This window comes from Camellia sinensis, chromosome 14 (assembly GCF_055761805.1).
Source record: "Camellia sinensis isolate YWXY chromosome 14, ASM5576180v1, whole genome shotgun sequence".
NCBI lineage: Eukaryota > Viridiplantae > Streptophyta > Magnoliopsida > Ericales > Theaceae > Camellia > Camellia sinensis.
The window spans coordinates 40209924-40227302 of NC_138974.1; the positions used below are offsets into that span (position 1 = coordinate 40209924).

The 17379-nt window shown below is 36.7% G+C and overlaps 3 protein-coding genes across 7 annotated transcripts; 1 reads left to right on the forward strand and 2 right to left on the reverse strand.

Annotated features, from left to right (window-relative positions):
* Positions 1-72: 72 nt before the first annotated feature.
* On the reverse strand, positions 73-7691 carry LOC114290538 (uncharacterized). Of its 5 annotated transcripts, none has more exons than XM_082904343.1 (12): positions 7410-7691; positions 7122-7269; positions 6437-6532; positions 5705-5781; positions 4537-4616; positions 3996-4056; positions 2603-2670; positions 2425-2506; positions 1680-1763; positions 1500-1577; positions 645-764; positions 73-436 (listed from the first exon to the last, which is right to left on the reverse strand). In XM_082904343.1, exons 1-12 carry the CDS (start codon positions 7575-7577, stop codon positions 260-262), a joined length of 1239 nt encoding a protein of 412 aa, XP_082760469.1. In that variant the 5' UTR covers positions 7578-7691; the 3' UTR covers positions 73-259. The 5 variants fall into 5 exon arrangements, with proteins under 5 accessions (XP_082760469.1, XP_082760471.1, XP_082760470.1 ...); XM_082904345.1 differs by lacking the exon at positions 4537-4616 and adding an exon at positions 3827-3879 and having other exon boundaries at positions 7410-7680; XM_082904344.1 differs by lacking the exon at positions 4537-4616 and adding an exon at positions 3806-3879 and having other exon boundaries at positions 7410-7680.
* A 194-nt stretch (positions 7692-7885) lies between these two features.
* LOC145807455 (uncharacterized) lies at positions 7886-10292 on the forward strand. Its single transcript, XM_082905666.1, has 2 exons — positions 7886-9682; positions 9961-10292. The coding sequence occupies exons 1-2, from the start codon at positions 8551-8553 to the stop codon at positions 9996-9998; spliced, it is 1170 nt and encodes a 389-aa protein (XP_082761792.1). The 5' UTR covers positions 7886-8550; the 3' UTR covers positions 9999-10292.
* A 4833-nt stretch (positions 10293-15125) lies between these two features.
* LOC145807868 (xyloglucan endotransglucosylase/hydrolase protein 2-like) lies at positions 15126-17101 on the reverse strand. The gene is made up of 4 exons (XM_082906838.1): positions 16912-17101; positions 16299-16399; positions 15951-16135; positions 15126-15621 (listed from the first exon to the last, which is right to left on the reverse strand). Exons 1-4 carry the CDS (start codon positions 17099-17101, stop codon positions 15237-15239), a joined length of 861 nt encoding a protein of 286 aa, XP_082762964.1. The 3' UTR covers positions 15126-15236.
* Positions 17102-17379: the final 278 nt, after the last annotated feature.

Consider the following 17379-nt stretch of genomic DNA (forward strand, 5'->3'; position numbering starts at 1 on the left):
CAGACAAATCATCCACTACATCTGGCAAATATATAAACTAATGCAAAGACCATAGGGGAGAGAGAGAGATCCTTGCTCCAATATAAGTTCATAATAGCTTTTCCCCATTTCCATCCACATATGAAGTTATAAACGACCCTAATTTCTTGTAATTACACCAAAACAAGAAATTCCCAGTGCATTCCAATTGAATTATAAGGAGGTATTTAAAACAACCATCTTCTCTACAGTGTGTGTTTTCAACTTAAAAAGTATGGGATTAGAGAACACCAAAGAAGGGATTGTTTATTGCACTATTCAGTTCAGTGCCAGCTGAGTTCAGCACTGCCATATCAACTTTGTCTCTGGGTAGAAACAAGAACTCACCGCCATCAATTTTCTTAAACCCACACAACTCAAGAAACTTGATGCCACCTTTCAACGCACCAACTCTAGCCTGTTAAACACAAAGTGGTTTGTTATCACAGATATTTATTTGATGGTTATATATAAGACCCATCCTGAATGTTGATTAATTACATAAATCTAAAAAATTCAATAACAAAGTCCAATCATGAAAGAAGGAACCAATTATTGGTTTGCAATATTGACTTGTGTTCTAACTAACACATGGCTTTGGAAAAGTATCTAACGGAAATTCGTACCTGGAAGGTGGCATTACTGAGTCTAATTTTTCGGAATTTCTCCTCATTGGTATTTGTTGCAACATTCCTTGCATAAGTCAGAAGAGTATTAAATGCCATCTTTACTTTGGCCTCATTGTCCTAGTATCACAGAAAACAAATGAAATGGATGTTACTGAGCAATGAAATTCATTAAATTCACCGGATTGTAATATTGTTCTGATACTAGTTAAAAGGATTCAAAACTCTTCATTTCAATTTCTGAAGCCAAAGGAAGCATCATTTTTGGGACACACAAGCCTTTCATTTATGAAAGAATGAAGATGGAACTTTATTCCAAGGACAAACAAAATCAAATCCAACTCATCGAGGAGAAACATGAATATTTTTCCTTTTTTTCAGCAAATCCATTTTTCTTGTTCCTTCTCTTTATGTTTTTACCCTACATTACATCCAATTGGGTACAAGTGTCACGAGCTGGTATTTGCCTAAGACATGGCTAGACTTCATATTTCTCAATAACTTATTTTTTAATGGTAAAATAATGTATACAAACCAAAATATAGCATTTTATGAATAAAATGCTCTTTTTTTTGCATAATTATATAGCGAACTCACTACTTATACATGCTTGTTGGGTTCATATTGAACGTATATATATCATATCCTTACTCAAGTGTCAAGTGTCTGATGAGTACTTCACAAATTTATAAGAATTCATGTAACAAAGATTTTATCGCATTTGTGTTTCCTTGTTTTTTTTCTGTTGGAGATGGGGAGGAGGTGGTTAATACAGAAGCAACCTATATTCACACATTCTTCTCCTTAGATAACAAACTACACAAGTCCTCAGTGCATGCAGCAATCACTAATTACCTTATGGTTCTGCTTGAGAGAACGTAAGCACTCTCTCATTTGTTCTGCCTTCGTGGCAGGCCTGACTGGCACTAAGCTCTGCAATTTTTATATGAAGAAATGTTTTTAACTCAAATTTTGATTAGATTCCACAGATTACCAGAGACTGATATTTATACTTTCATTCAGATGAATTCAAACCTTCTTTTCCTCCACAGCAGGTGCCGAAGGTTTTGCAGCAACAGGATCTTCTGGTGGCAATCCAAGCTTTCTCCTTCTTTCTGCCTGTGAAATATATCTCTTTTTTAAAATAAAAACAAAAATTATGATAATTTATAATCATGTAATAATTTTCAAGTAGCTTCAAGAAATTACAAAGGGATATCTTGTTCCTGATACAACCTTTTGTTTCATGCCTTAAACAAAGGAAGACTTGGAAGAATGCAAGGCACCGCTTGACGATTTCCACTCACTCCCTCTTCCTTTCTACCTTCATTAGCCTACTCAGAAGGTTCTCCCTCCCATATGTGCCTGTCCAAATGTTCCAACTTTCACCATATTCCTTATTTCATCAATGTTTGGTCCATGGCTTGCTAGCCTAATTCTCAGATATAGCTCTCATGGTGGAAACACTTTATTTTACAACCATAGCCAAACATTGACTTCACACATGGTGATTGTTTTCTATTATTGTTCGTTTTCTGGTTACTAGCCGTTTCAAACTAAATCTTCTTACATGTCTGAGCAATTCTCAGCACATATCCTTTCCTTCCATATATTGGTTGAAATATACTTTTTAAGATTTTCACCGTCAGACCCCTCGATAAAATCTAAGTTGAATCACAAATAAAGTGCTCTACTGTAAATAATGAATTATCAATCCACCATGCTAATTTTGAGTATTTGTATTAGCATATAAAACAGAACAACAAGACACTATCAGGACCTTATCCTCTTCCAATTTTTGTCGAATTTTCTCCCTAGCTCTTTTCTCTTCCTCTTTCACAGCTTTCCGCGAGGCCACCACACTGTGAAAGCAGAACACATTGTTTTGTAATACAATGAGATAAAATAACCATGTAGCACCAAAAACAGAAGAAACAAATGTTATGAATAAACCCCACCATTTTCTTTCATTTTCTTCCTCAATTCGCTTCGCATCAAGAAGTTCTTTGCCCACCCGAATCCTCTCCTAAAGAGAAAAAAGAAAACCATGATTAAAAAAACATAAGAGAATGGAATTACAGTGGCCAGATAGAAAATCAAAAATTCAGGATCATGCATCATATATCTAGATCATTGATATGAAAGAGACTTGAAAATAGAAATTGACCTAAGAAGAGCTTTCCAATACATAATGATCTTGGACCATCACTCAAATAAAAGTAAAATACATCGTTAACACTGAATTTGTAGTATGGAGGAAAACAAATATGGGCAAACAAAGAAGCAAACATCAAACAAAAAATAAATCGTAGCCATTGTCTCCATAGATAACGAACTCCCAACAGTTTACAGAAGTATTATTTCTATGTTTGTTTGAAGTCTGAACAATTTCCAAAACAACAATATACAATCTTAAAATCTATTCTTGTTCGAAAGTAAGAGAGGGGGGTTGTTGGTAGGGTCCTGATGCTCAAAAAAGCTCACAAGCTTCAAAGCAGATGCTTTGAGAAATATATATATTTGATAAGTAAAGAAAATCATATTAAAGAAACCGCCAAAAGGGGTGAACCTTATATGAACTGACAAGAATTCTCCTATAAAATCTACAAGGGAAAAAGAAGATTCACAAAAGTTTATTTTACACAAAAAATGAAAGCTTTGTAATAGACACATCTCTTAACTATGGAATGATAATAAATGCAAACAACACAGTATACATTTGATACAAATGTTATTAATTATCTTTAACAGATGAAAAATTTTCTAGAATATCATTTAATCACAAAAAATACACAGTAATAATATCTTCAGTCATACAAAATTCACTTTAACTCCAATTTCTTTATTATTTAACCAATCCGAAACTATGTTACCTGGAACGTGGAATGAAACATGTTTTAAAATGTGGTACGATAGGGGTAGACTTGTATGTATTACACTTTAAGAATTTAAGGTATTTCTTGAGTAACTTTCTTTTAACTACTAGGCATCTAAAATATATATATACATATATGTTTCCATTTTTTATGTTTTTGTCTTGTCAAAACTTAAGTCGCCTTAGATTTTAGTTCATTATATTTAATTTTTATTCCTCCTAAGGTAACATTTAAGGAAATATATTGGAAAAAAAATTTGGGATCACTTTGGATTACTAAATTTACCATTTTGGAACGGAAGAGTACCATGTTTCGGAATGTGTGTAGCAATACATAATTCACTAGGGTATCAGCGTTTTCTGGTAACACAAAACAATAATAATATGACACAATAAGTTCATAGCTGAAAAATAGTACTACAAAATACAAAGTCAATATGACAAGAAGGCATATCCTCTAGTAAATTAAGAATCACCTTCTCCCTCTCTCTTTCCATTCGCTTCTCTTCCTCTTCTTTCTTCTTGCGAGCTTGCTCCCTTAAGCATTGAAAAGATTAATAACATTAGAAACAGAAGCAATAGTAAAAAGGACAATCATAGTAAATTTATTTCGGTCTCATGTATGTACCCAAGTTTAAATTTTTGTCTAGAATTAAGTTTTTGGCCCTAAAGGGGGTGGGAAAAAAAAAAAAAAGGCAGAAAAAGTTTCTGGCTCTAAAGACATAAATGAAGAAATTTCAGGAAATGTTTCTCCGTGGAGACAACCAAGTATCCATAGCTGCTAAAGAAAGCCAATGAGAACCCAACCAATACATCATTAACGTTAAATCAATCTTATTAGTTATTACAAGTAGACTTTTACCTAACCCCATGATGCAAACCATACCAACAAGAAAATGAGACAATTTAGAATTTCGCATGGAAAATGTTTAAGACATCATGGAATGAAGCTTCGGAATAAGTTTGCATCTCAAGGTCATTAAAGAGCACAGATAACAAGGGCAAAATAAGCATTACTTTAGTTCCTGTGCTTTCATCTTTGTTTCTTCAGGAGTAAGAGAAGGCTTGGAAGCCTCAGTTTTGGTGTTGAGAGGTACCTAGGCAGAATTAGGCAAGTGATAGTCAAATCTTTGCAAAGCTATATTTTACTCGGGCATACACTCAGTTTTTTTTTCCAAAGATGTCACATCAATAATGCATGCACAAAAACAATTCCCACGAAACACTAAAGCGATAAATTGGGAGAAGAGGAATGAAAACTAAAACACAATGTCACAAGGATGCACTTCAAACACAGAGCATAGAAAGGAATTTAGTGTAAGGTTCAGAACCAAACAGCAGCTATTCAAGCAAGCCAGATCAACAACCACAATATCCAAATGAAAATGAGCAGCTGTGCAAAAAAACATACCAAAGTTGCAATCATGTCACAAATGTAGGATGGCCAACAAATGATAGATAAGAAGTGGTGGTGGGAATCATGATCAGGGAGTTATAAATGTTTCTAGACGTAAACAAAATGCTGAATTTCAAAATAAATTGTTGATTAATTTAGGGCTTTAATTTTGTAATTTCCCTATTTCTAGGCATAATTTGATAGAGATTTATTTCCTTTCCGGGTTTGCCCCGTCAATAATAGGATTGATTTACTGGATTCCAGACTTGGTTATTTGTAGAATTTCAGAATATCATTTCATCTCCCTCTCTCTGCAACTCTCTCTCCTCCTTCATATTCTTGTCCTGTTGCATTTCTTTTTCTCCTCCCCTGTATTCCTCTGCTCATCAATTTGGTATCAAAGCCCACAATACTCTATGGCCATAGGATCAACCGGTTATGAATTTGAAGATTTTTTACTTTGCCACCGCTGCCGCCATACTTATTGTGGTGTGGATGATTTCAACTCACAAGGATTACCAAGTTCAATTGCTCTACAAGCCTTCCAAAGTTCCCCAAACCCTTAGCATCATTATTTTCTCAATAACATCATAAGCTTAAATTCTTATATATCATACATGCACATAACAGAATTTTTAAATAAACAAAGTACACAAAAATGCCATGTAGTAACATGCTTGGACATCAATCTTATTTTGATTAATCCAAAAGTAAAAAGGTAAAATAAGAATGAAGCAGGTAGATGAATATGTTAAGATGTGTCTGAAGACTGAACAAAAAAAATCAAACCTTCAGCATCTGATCTATATCTGCATCATTTTCATGTTCAACTGCCCAATTCACAGCATCCTCAAGGCCAACATTACCTGGAAAAGTTTGAAGCAAGTAGGTTAAAAATAAAATTCACATAATACTAACACAATATGACAAGCAACACTCACAAAAGACCCAACTGGCAAAGGTACTTACAGATCATCCAAACTGCAATTATATAAAAATTTCATACAGTGCAGAAACAATTTATCTCATTCAATTGAAGCAGGAAAAAAAGATGCAATCAATAAAAAACAAGAAATTTGAGAAAAATAAGACAAATAAAAACTAAACATGAAAGAAAAATCATTAGCCCTTCACTACCTAATATGATACAATGGCCATACAAAATAGAAGATGGTACTAAACGACCATCAGTTACGCAAAGGCATTTTTTGCCCAATTGAGAAACAAATAACTTGACTTCATAAAATAAAGAATATCACATCAGCCCAATGGAAAAGATAACTGCTGCACCTCAAGGTTTTCATGGTGCACCTAACCCCATAATTCTATACCCAATTAGCTCAGGCTACAAAACTTTTTAAAAGCTTAAATTGTTCTTTAGTCATACTGATACAGCCCTGAACCAACACAATTTTAGACAAGTGTTCAAAAAATAAAAGATAAAAAGCCAGTTGTCACTTGTCAGAAAATTCACTGTAAACAATAATTCAATAAAGAAGATAAACTTCCAAATGCCCTCACCAGAGTAATGAAGTGCCCTGGTCGCCCTTGCCTTAGGAAATCCCATTCCTTCAAGTTCCTCAAGCAACTTCTGGTCAACTTCTGGAACAACCATTTCTAATGGAGAACAAATAGAAGATAGTCAGATAACCACTTGTTCTGAAAATGAAAATGTGCACCTCCCACTCACCAAATCCAACAAATTAATATCAATACATTACAGTAAACATAATGGTTTGGAGGATATTGGATTAGTTTTGTTGTTGGTTGCATAGCTTCTTTGTCTATCTACGCCTTTTAAGTTTTAATAATACTCTGTTTTTAAATATAAATTTGGCTCATTATATATAAAAAAAAAAAAAAATGTTGACTTTGTTCAAAAAAATTCTATTTTAAAAAAACTTAGCTATTCGAGCTTGACACGTGTTTGTCAAAAACTCGTTCAACATTGCACTAGTCGGCTTGTTTCCAGCCCTACCCAAAATCCAAAATTAATGCATTGTCACTTAACGAGACATACCCTCTACATATCTTTATTAACTTAGCTAATATTTCATTAAACAATAGCTTAAATTCCACTCATTAACTAAAATTTTGCAAAATTCACATTCCTCAAATCACACATATTCAAAAAAAATCATAAAATTGATAACCACATTGTTAAATACAACACATAAAGCACAATCAATCACACACAAAACAGAACCTTCATGCTTATTACTACTACTAGACTCTTCCATCTCCACATCCCCTTTGCAGCCCTTCTGAACATCCAAACTTATTGGCTTCACGGTCTCCAACGTCCTGTCCACAAATTCGTGGTGCCCAGTCCTCTTCGTGTGCAAATCACTCTCCTACACAAGCCCAAAAAAAAAAAAAAAAAACAAATTTGCAAAACGAATCAAAACCCAGAAATCAAAATCACATATATGCATATATGTGCATGTGTGTGTGTGTGTGTGCGTATATGTGTGTGAATTGGGATTGTGGTCACGGTTTTGGAGCGGCAGGGTTTGAGGCAGGAGGAGCAGAGGAGGTTGAGAACGGGCTCGATGGATTCGAAGAAGTTGGAGTGCTTGGTGAGCTCTGCGTGTTCTTGAGCTTCCTTCACTGATCTCAGGAGGGTTCCACAGTCGCCACACTTGAGAGATACGCCCGCCATTGATCTCTCTCTACTCTCTCTCTCTACTAGAGAGGACTCCGATGGTTTTATTGAAGAGTCGCTGCCTTGTCCACGACTCCTTGCTTCTGTTCTTTTCTTAAACGGCTTCCTCTCATATTTCATTTAGGAATGATCCCAACCGTTCATCTTCTCTGTTAATATATAAATATAATTGTATATAATTACAATATAAGTTAGTAATATATTATAATGCAGCATAGGATTCACCTTTCGGCCCTTTCGGTGGTGCGCCATCTTTCGGCCACTTTGTTCCTTATTATATTCAAAGGCATCATCATCATGTTTGTAACAAACTCCTATATTAAGGAGCCTCGCAGACTGAATTCTTCACTGAGAATTTACATTACAATTCTCTTTCAATATTACTCTCTCAATTTATAATTTGTCTTTCAATATTTGTTTATCATGGTATCAGAGCATAGGTATTTTTCTTAAGTCTCTACATCACATCTTTCGTGGCAGATTGCTGCGTACATCTCCCTTACCTCATACACAGATTGGAGAGTACCAACACCTTCGTCTCTCCACGACGAAGCCAACGCCACCAGACTCATCCTCATCTGACGTCACACGCGCCCTCACGCGCCACCAGAACATTCGGCCACGCGCCTAATCGTTCCAGACGCGCTCCACGCGCTTCCTACACTGTCCTGTGCTATTGTGCGCCGCGGCCTCATCTGCTAACGTGAGCCGCGTGTTCTGACGTCAGCTGACGTCAGCCCTGACTGCTTCCGTGCGCCGTGTGTCTTCACCTGCTAACGTGCGCCGCGCCACTCTCTGCTAACGTGCGCCGCGCCATCCTGTTTGACCAGCAGCGTTGACTACTCCATTTTCAGCCTTTCTGGTCATATTTTTGGTCCGTTTACTCCTTTTCTGACTAATTTTGACCCTCTGAATTCACTGGTACTCTCGGTTTTTTCTGATTCTCCCTCATTTGTGCTATTTTTCGCTCATGGATCGCTTGGACTCCTCTACCCAACCTATTTCTGTTATTCTTGACGGGACTAATTATGTCTTATGGGCACAAGCTATGTCTGGCTTCCTCAAAGGAAAGAAACTTTGGCGCATCATCACTGGGGATGTGTGCAAACCCGTTCAAGGGACCATCGATTCTGCTACCACGGACTCCGCTGCCAAATATGTCGATCGACTGGAAGATTGGGATAGTAAAAACTATCAGATCATCACTTGGTTTCGCAACACTTCTATTACATCTATCAGCCTTCAGTTTGGTCGGTTCCAACTTGACTCTGCTTCCTCTCCTGCCAAAGCCATCTGGGATTTTTTACAAGAACGCTATCGGACTACTAGCCTTGCTCACCAATATCAGCTTCTGAGTCATCTTCACGGTATGCGTCAAGAAACAACTCAAACCATTAATGATTTTCTCTCTCAAATGTATTATGCTTGGGATCAGCTCGCTCTTTCTGAACCTTCGTGGGATTGTACTAAGGATGCTACCTTGTTTACTGCCTACCGTGACCAACAGCGCTTAGTTCAGTTTCTCATGGCTCTCACTCCCCGATTTGAGCCAGTCCGCGCATCTCTCCTTCATCGCACTCCTTTACCCACTCTTGAGCAAGCAATTTCTGAACTCTTGTCCGAAGAAACCAGATTTGGTACTCTCCATCCACACCCTGTGGACTCTGTTCTTGCCACTCCCCAGATTCGAAGTTCTCCTTCCTCACCATCACCACAGAGGTCCAATGCCTGCAATTACTGTCACAACCGCAATCTTCCGTCGACTCATCTTCTGGTTAATTGTCCAGTTCGTCTTTGTCGGTTTTGCAACAAGACTGGCCCTGGTCATCTCCAGCAAGATTGCTTCCGCAATCCAGCCCGTGCCTCTCGCAATGGACCTTCCACTGGGAATTTTTCTCGCAGCCACTCTCACCGTTCTGGGACTCCGTTTAAACCAATGCCTGCCCAACGCACTACTGCTGCTGCCTCAGAGGATTTACCTTCATCTGTCCCTATAGACCCTTCCACTCCAGTTTTCTCTCAAACTGACGTCGCAGCCATGTTTCAACATTTTTGGCAGAATTCCGGTACTCCTCCATCTACTGCTTTATCTGTCACCGCAGGTAACACTTCTTGGTACTTTGACTCTGCTTGTTGTAATCACATGACCTTTGACCCTACTATTTTCACTCCTCTTTCTTCTACGCCTCATATTCCTTCTATCCATACTGCTGATGGGTCTCTTCTGTCTGTAAGTCATGTTGGTTCTGTTTCCACCTCTCACTTATCTTTATCCCATGTCTATCTTATGCCTGCTCTTACTTTAAATCTTATCTCCATTAGTCAATTATGTGAGCATGGTCTAACTGTTACCTTTTCCCGTACTGGTTGTTTGGTGCAGGACCCTCGGACGGGGAAAACTCTTGGGATAGGCCGTAAGCATGGACGTCTCTACGAACTCATCCATCTTCATGTTCCAGATTCCTCTCAGATCACAGCTCCTACCACTGCTACCACTGCTTCCACTGCTCCTCCATTATCTCCTTTTCAGCTTTGGCATTGTCGTTTAGGCCATCTTTCTGTTGGTCGTTTAAAATCTCTAATTTCCAGTGGTCATTTAGGTCATGTAAGTTCTGATGTTTTAGATTGTGTGTCTTGTCAACTTGCCAAACAACCTGCTTTGTCATTTAATAAAAGTGAATCTGTTTCTCTTGCACCATTTGATCTCATTCATTCTGATATTTGGGGACCTTCTCCTACTCCTACTATGGGAGGTGCACGCTATTTTGTTGTTTTTATAGATGATTTTTCCCGTTTTACCTGGTTGTTTCTTATGAAAAATCGCTCTGAGCTCAAACAACTTTATTATAATTTTGCTACAATGGTTAAAACACAATTTTCTAAAACCATTAAACTTTTTCGCTCCGACAATGCTATGGAATATAAAGATTTTGACTTTCTTTCCTTTCTTCAGAGTCATGGTACTCAACCTCATCGTTCCTGTCCCGGTACGTCTCAACAAAATGGACGTGCTGAACGGAAACATCGACATATTCTTGACACTACTCGAGCTCTCCTTTTGTCTTCCTCTTGTCCGGAACATTTTTGGGGAGAGGCAGCTCTCACTGCTGCTTACACTATCAATTGTATTCCTTCCCCCGTCATTCATAATCACACTCCTTATGAACGTCTGCATGGCACCCGTCCCCCTTACACCAACCTTAGGGTCTTTGGATCTGCCTGTTTTGTTCTTCTTCAACCTCATGAACGTACCAAACTTGAACCCCGTTCTCGCCTTTGTTGCTTCTTAGGGTATGGTATTGAACACAAGGGGTATCGTTGTTGGGATCCTCTCTCCCAGCGCCTCCGTATCTCTCGTCATGTCATCTTTTGGGAACACAAAATGTTTTCCTCTCTCTCTCTCTTCCGATTGTCCGTTCCCTCACCTTCTCTGTTTTTTACTGACCCCTCCACGGATCTGTTCTCAGATGAGCTTACTTCACCGCCCTTGCCGGCCCCTCTCGAGTCCTCTGCTGAGCTTACTCCACCACCGCTCACGACTGCCGTGCCTTCTGGTCTGTCCCATGCACCTGCTCCCTCTGATGGTCCTGCTCTTGCCCCCTCGGGATCCTCTCCTCCTGGTGAGTCTCTCCCTCTGGCTCCTCCTGCCTCTACTCGACCACACCGGGTAATACAACCTTCCACTCGTCTTCGTGACTTTATTGTTGGTTCTACTGCTTTTTCTACTTATGAACCAACCTCTTATCGTGAGGCTCGCTCTAATCCTCTTTGGCAGCAAGCTATGACTGATGAATTGCAGGCTTTAAACAAAACTCACACTTGGGACATTGTTGATCTTCCTCCTGGCAAAACTGCCATTGGTTGCAAATGGGTCTACAAAATCAAAACTTGTTCTGATGGTACTATTGAACGCTACAAAGCCCGCCTTGTTGCAAAAGGCTTCAACCAAGAATATGGTATTGACTATGAGGAGACATTTGCTCCTGTTGCTCGTCTCACCTCTGTTCGCAGCCTGATTGCGGTTGCTACCACCCGACACTGGGATCTTTATCAAATGGACGTGAAAAATGCTTTTCTTAATGGTGTTCTTCTTGAGGAAGTCTACATGCAACCTCCCCCTGGGTCTACTTGTCCACCTCATAAAGTCTGCAAACTTCAGCGTGCTCTATATGGTCTCAAACAAGCTCCGCGCGCTTGGTTTGCCAAGTTCAGCTCTACTATTCATGACTGTGGTTTCACCTCCAGTCCTTATGATACTGCTCTTTTTATCCGGAAAACTGCTCAAGGGACCACCTTGCTTCTCCTTTATGTGGATGATATGATTATCACCGGTGACGATCTGAATGGTATTGTCTGCCTTAAACAGTTTCTTAGCCATCATTTCGAGATGAAAGACCTTGGTCCTCTCAGCTATTTCCTGGGTCTTGAAATCTTCCATGATTCTACGGGGTCTTTTCTCTCTCAGGCTAAGTATACCTCTGATCTTCTCACCCGCGCTGGTCTTACGGATTGCAAGACTGCCTCCACTCCCCTGGAGCCTCAGAGTCGTCTTACTCCTCTTGATGGGACTCTTCTCTCTGATGCTACCCTATATCGTCAGCTGGTTGGCAGCCTTGTCTATCTCACTGTTACTCGTCCTGATATTGCCTATGCTGTTCATATTGTCAGCCAGTTTATGTCCGCTCCTCGGACCCCTCATTATGCTGCATTAGTTCGTATCCTTCGTTATCTCAAAGGTACCTTGTTTCATGGACTTCATTATTCCGCCCGCTCCTCTCTCCAGCTTCGTGCTTTTTCTGATGCTGATTGGGCTGGGGATCCTACTGACCGGCGCTCTACTACCGGGTTCTGCTTTTTCTTGGGTGATTCTCTTATTTCTTGGCGCAGTAAGAAACAGTCTCTTACTGCTCGCTCCAGTACTGAGGCTGAATATCGTGCTCTTGCTGATACTACTCAGGAACTTCTCTGGCTTCGTTGGCTTCTTGCTGACATGGGTGTTTCTCCCTCTGGTGCTACTGCCCTCTTTTGTGACAATCACAGTGCTCTTCAAATTGCTCACAATGATGTTTTTCATGATCGCACCAAGCACATTGAGATTGACTGCCATTTTGTTCGTCAACACGTTACTCATGGTACTGTCCATCTCCATCCCATCTCCTCTGCTGATCAACCTGCTGATATCTTCACCAAAGCCCATTCTCCTGGCCGCTTCGTTGAACTTGTCTCCAAACTCCAGTTGGTTGATGTTTGTCCTCCTTGAGTTTGAGGGGGGCTGTTAATATATAAATATAATTGTATATAATTACAATATAAGTTAGTAATATATTATAATGCAGCATAGGATTCACCTTTCGGCCCTTTCGGTGGTGCGCCATCTTTCGGCCACTTTGTTCCTTATTATATTCAAAGGCATCATCATCATGTTTGTAACAAACTCCTATATTAAGGAGCCTCGCAGACTGAATTCTTCACTGAGAATTTACATTACAATTCTCTTTCAATATTACTCTCTCAATTTATAATTTGTCTTTCAATATTTGTTTATCATTCTCAATTTAATAATAAAAATATATTGTGTAAAAAATTAATTTTATTTAATATCATATTGTTTGGTTTTAATTTTTGAACTCAAATTTTTAAAAAATTGATTTTTTTTTTAATATTTTAAAGATCAATTACACTTACCCTTCCTGAGGTTTGGGTTTAATATGTATCATCCATGACGTTTGAAAAATTACATTGATCCCACTGTCATTGTAATTATTTAGATTAAAATAATGTTGATATCAAAAGATATTGAATTCATAGACTCTCTTTTTTCTTACTTTGTTTTATTTCTTTTGTGTTTTTTTTCCTATACTTTCCTTTGCTTTCCTTTTTTTTTTTTTTCAATATAGTTTTATCTGTTTTTCTACTAGAAGTTGTTACCTTTTATATAAATAGGGGGTTGTAAAATGATACTTTTCTACCAGGAGTTGTTACTTTTTATATAAACAGGGGTTGTAAAATGATACTATTAACCACAGGGGTGAGAATGTAATTTTTCAAACGTTAGAGGATGATATGTATTAAATACAAACCTCATGGGATGTCAGTGTAATTTACTCATATTTTAAACAAATTTTTTTACATTTTAGATGCACTCAACTTAAATATACCTAAAAAGTAAAATATTTATAAAAAAATATTTTAAAAAATTAATTAATACACAATAATACAAAATGTACTGAATTTTTATATTTTTGATAGTTATTGAATTTAAAAAAAAAATTAACAAATATTATATGTTTTAAGTGTATTTATGTCAGATTTATTTAAAAACTAAAAAAAATATTATTTTAAATATTAAAAAAATTCAGTGAAAACAAAAAAAAATAAAATAAAATAAAAAAGTCAATTTTGGATATAAATAGATATATGAAACCAAACAAGATATATGAAAAAAAATTACATTTTATTTTTTAAAATAGATGATATTTATGAGTTTATAAACCATCTTGTTTATAAAATAAAATGTAATTTATTTATAATATTTTGAAAAGTTAATTTTTTGCACAAACGGTCTTGATCACGAAGTTTACGAGATGAAGAGGGCCTAGAGTGCAACTCACAAAATGAAATATGAAGGATAATAGTATGAAAATGAGCTATATTTCTTCTTCTTTTTTCCTGGCTAATTGCGATGATCAAATTATATAGTATGAGTTGAAATTGCGTTGTATTCTCTTTACTAACGCCATATATTTAACTAAATTATTGATTATTTTTATATTAATTTGGCCTATTTAAAATCGTGTTAGTTGAAACAAAAAATTATGTATCTTTTTTGAATGAGAGAAAAAAAAAATTAAGTACAAAAAATTGATTTTTACCAAACATAATTCACTTACTTGACAATGTGTTAGACACGTTTTTTTAATTTTATTTTACTGCTTTTGTTGAATTTTCTTTCTTTTGGGTCAAAAAATAAGTTTCTGTTAAAGTTTTCATTGCCTAAGTTGCAATACATTTGCATAAGTTTTTTCTTGAATGACCTTATCTTATTTTTTTTCTTTATTGTTTTTTTCTTTTTTTTTTTGGGCCCATGATTGTATTATTGGTATTTATTGCAGAGGTGCAATCTTTTAATGGACCTATTTTGAATGAAGTAACTTTCCATACATTTTAGTGATTTTTTATTATAGAGCCAATGCAAATAATGCTTATTTTGAATTTTGCCTGGAAACATTCTGTTTTGCTCTGAAGTCCATTGTGTAGTGTTTTGCTTTGATTAATTTGATGGAAGGGTTGTGATGGTGAGATAGTGGCGAATGGTTGTCTTCAAGAAATACTGTATGAAATTTGGACACAGTTGATTCTTATGCTATGAATGAGAAGAATATACAAATGAAGCATTGATTCTGATGACTGCTCATCAATGTTTGTGTGCATATTTTTGTACATGGTGCAGCTCAATTCTACAATATTGTGTGTATTTAGAACTGGAAAGACAGGCTCTAGTAGTCGTTCTGAAAAACATATATGGTCCTAGAGAAGGTTGAGAATTAGAAGAAGTAGAAAGTGATTAAACATAATATTATATTGTGAATTCAATAGTTTTAAACTGCACTTTTTGTCTGATGATTAAGTATGTAATAGGAAAATAAAAGGTTGTTATCACTGTGGGCATTCTGGGGGATATGTTGGGTGTTTAGTTCTGTCATTGCAGTAATCATAGTACATATAATTGCGCTTTATGACTTGATGCCTTCTTTCTTGGTTAGGAGACAGTTGCCAGTAATTCTTTCCATTCCACCAAAACTTCGGAGAATTGCATGATTTTCTGTGAGAGCTGTCATAGGGGCATCCATCAATGGCAAAGCCCCGAAAGTGACTTATAAACGGTGCATGAGCCCAAATGATTTTAGTTTTTCCACCATTCGTCGCCCAACTATCTCCGTCCCATATAGTTGCCATTAGTTGCATTGGTTGTGCTGGGAAGCCAACTCCATCGTGTCTGTTGTTCTTGAAAACTCGAATGGGATATTCATCAACAAAATAACTGTTGGGCGGAAACGCGATTAACAAAATAAGTTAGAACTCAACAGATAGTGATTTAAGAAGTGTGATGTCATTTTCAATTTCGATGTTTTTGTGTTTTTAGAAACAAAAATAATGGAAAGTTTGAAAATATCAAAATAAATAAATAAATAAATTTCATCTTTGTGAAGACATATTTAAAAGACAACTTAAAAATGTTTCATTGAAACAGGGTATTTTCAATTTTCAAATATAATGATTTTGTTTCTTTTGAAAATAGCTAGCTTTGAGAAGCAGTTTGTAGAATAAGTTTATTTTTCAAATTGGAATGTGTTTAGGTAGTTGCCTTACACTATTTGATGTTGGTTCCATAGGATTTTGTAAGTATGGAAGTTCGCAGTTGGATCAAACCAAAGATAGATCCTCTGCTCTCTACCCCCTTTTCCTTTTAAAAAGGCATTCGTCTGAACTCCGATGGGCTTCCCTTTTCTGTTGCCCAAGAACTCAAAATCCAATTCACTATCTTCCGATTTCAACTGCCAAAAGAAAGGGGAAAAAAAAAAGAATTTACATTATGTTATCAGTGACACCTTTTAAGTAGGAGTTTCTTGCACTAGATCGCCTTTTTTGTTTTTGTTTTTTGTGTCAGTGATAACCTTGAACCAAGGAGCACAAATATATATGTAATTGTAAACTTACATAGAAGGCTGTTACGACTCCTCCGGAGTCATTGGCTGGTAGCTTAATGTTTATATGGAAGAACCCAGAAGTATAATTGAACTTGGATTTAATTCCAGATCCTGATTGGTGACAAAACATCATTGTCACAAAGAATAAATCTTGGCTCTATATATCATAGCTTGGTTAACAGTTAAAATTTGAACACACTTTCGAAATGTGCTATGAACTAAGACACAATCTATTTGAAACAAGTTGATGAGCTTTACTCTTCCATTATTTGTTTGCTTGTTTGTTTTTTTTTTTTTTCACATTTTAATTACAACATGGAATATTTTGGTGATTGTACACTTAGAAAAGCTTGAAAATAGATGTGTTATTCTATAATTTTCCTTTTTGGATGATTATTCAGTAGTCCTAGAGTATTCTATAATTTTCCAGTTTTTTGATAGAATTTATATTTGGGGAAAGAAATGGAGATTATGAATGAGATAAATGGAAAGCGAAAAATTTAGTAAATTCAGTTTACATGGCACCTGATATGTAATTTCAATAATAAGGAAACACTGCTAAGTAATGAGTTAGACTTATCAGATAATTTTAACGAGTGACAAAAAGTGGGGTAAGAGGCGACCACTGGATTCATCGAGAGAGAGCCCGATTTCTCTGCCTTGATGAAATGGCAAGATATGTTGAGCTCCATATAAAACCTCGTAGTTATGGTCATAGGTTGGAACGTTATGTGTACCTGCAAATACTACCACCCTCAAGCCCACTAAACCAAATATAGGGAAAATCATCAGTAGATTCAAAAAGCCCATCATCTAATGCAAAAAAAATTTGCTGAATTGGTGTACCATGTTTCTCTCTCATGTGTTGTTTCTTATATAATAAAGATGGGTCAGTGTGTCCCTCAAAATAGAAGACCTGCAAGGATCGTGTGACCCAAAGTTTGTGTCCTCTTCAATAAGTAACTCAAAAAAGTGTCCCTCAAAATTGTGTCTGTCTTGTCACGGCAACTTACTTAACTCAAGAATATCTTGTTTTTGTGCGCGTATGAAAGAGAAAGGAGCATTGACTACAAGAGAATTGAGTTATTCAT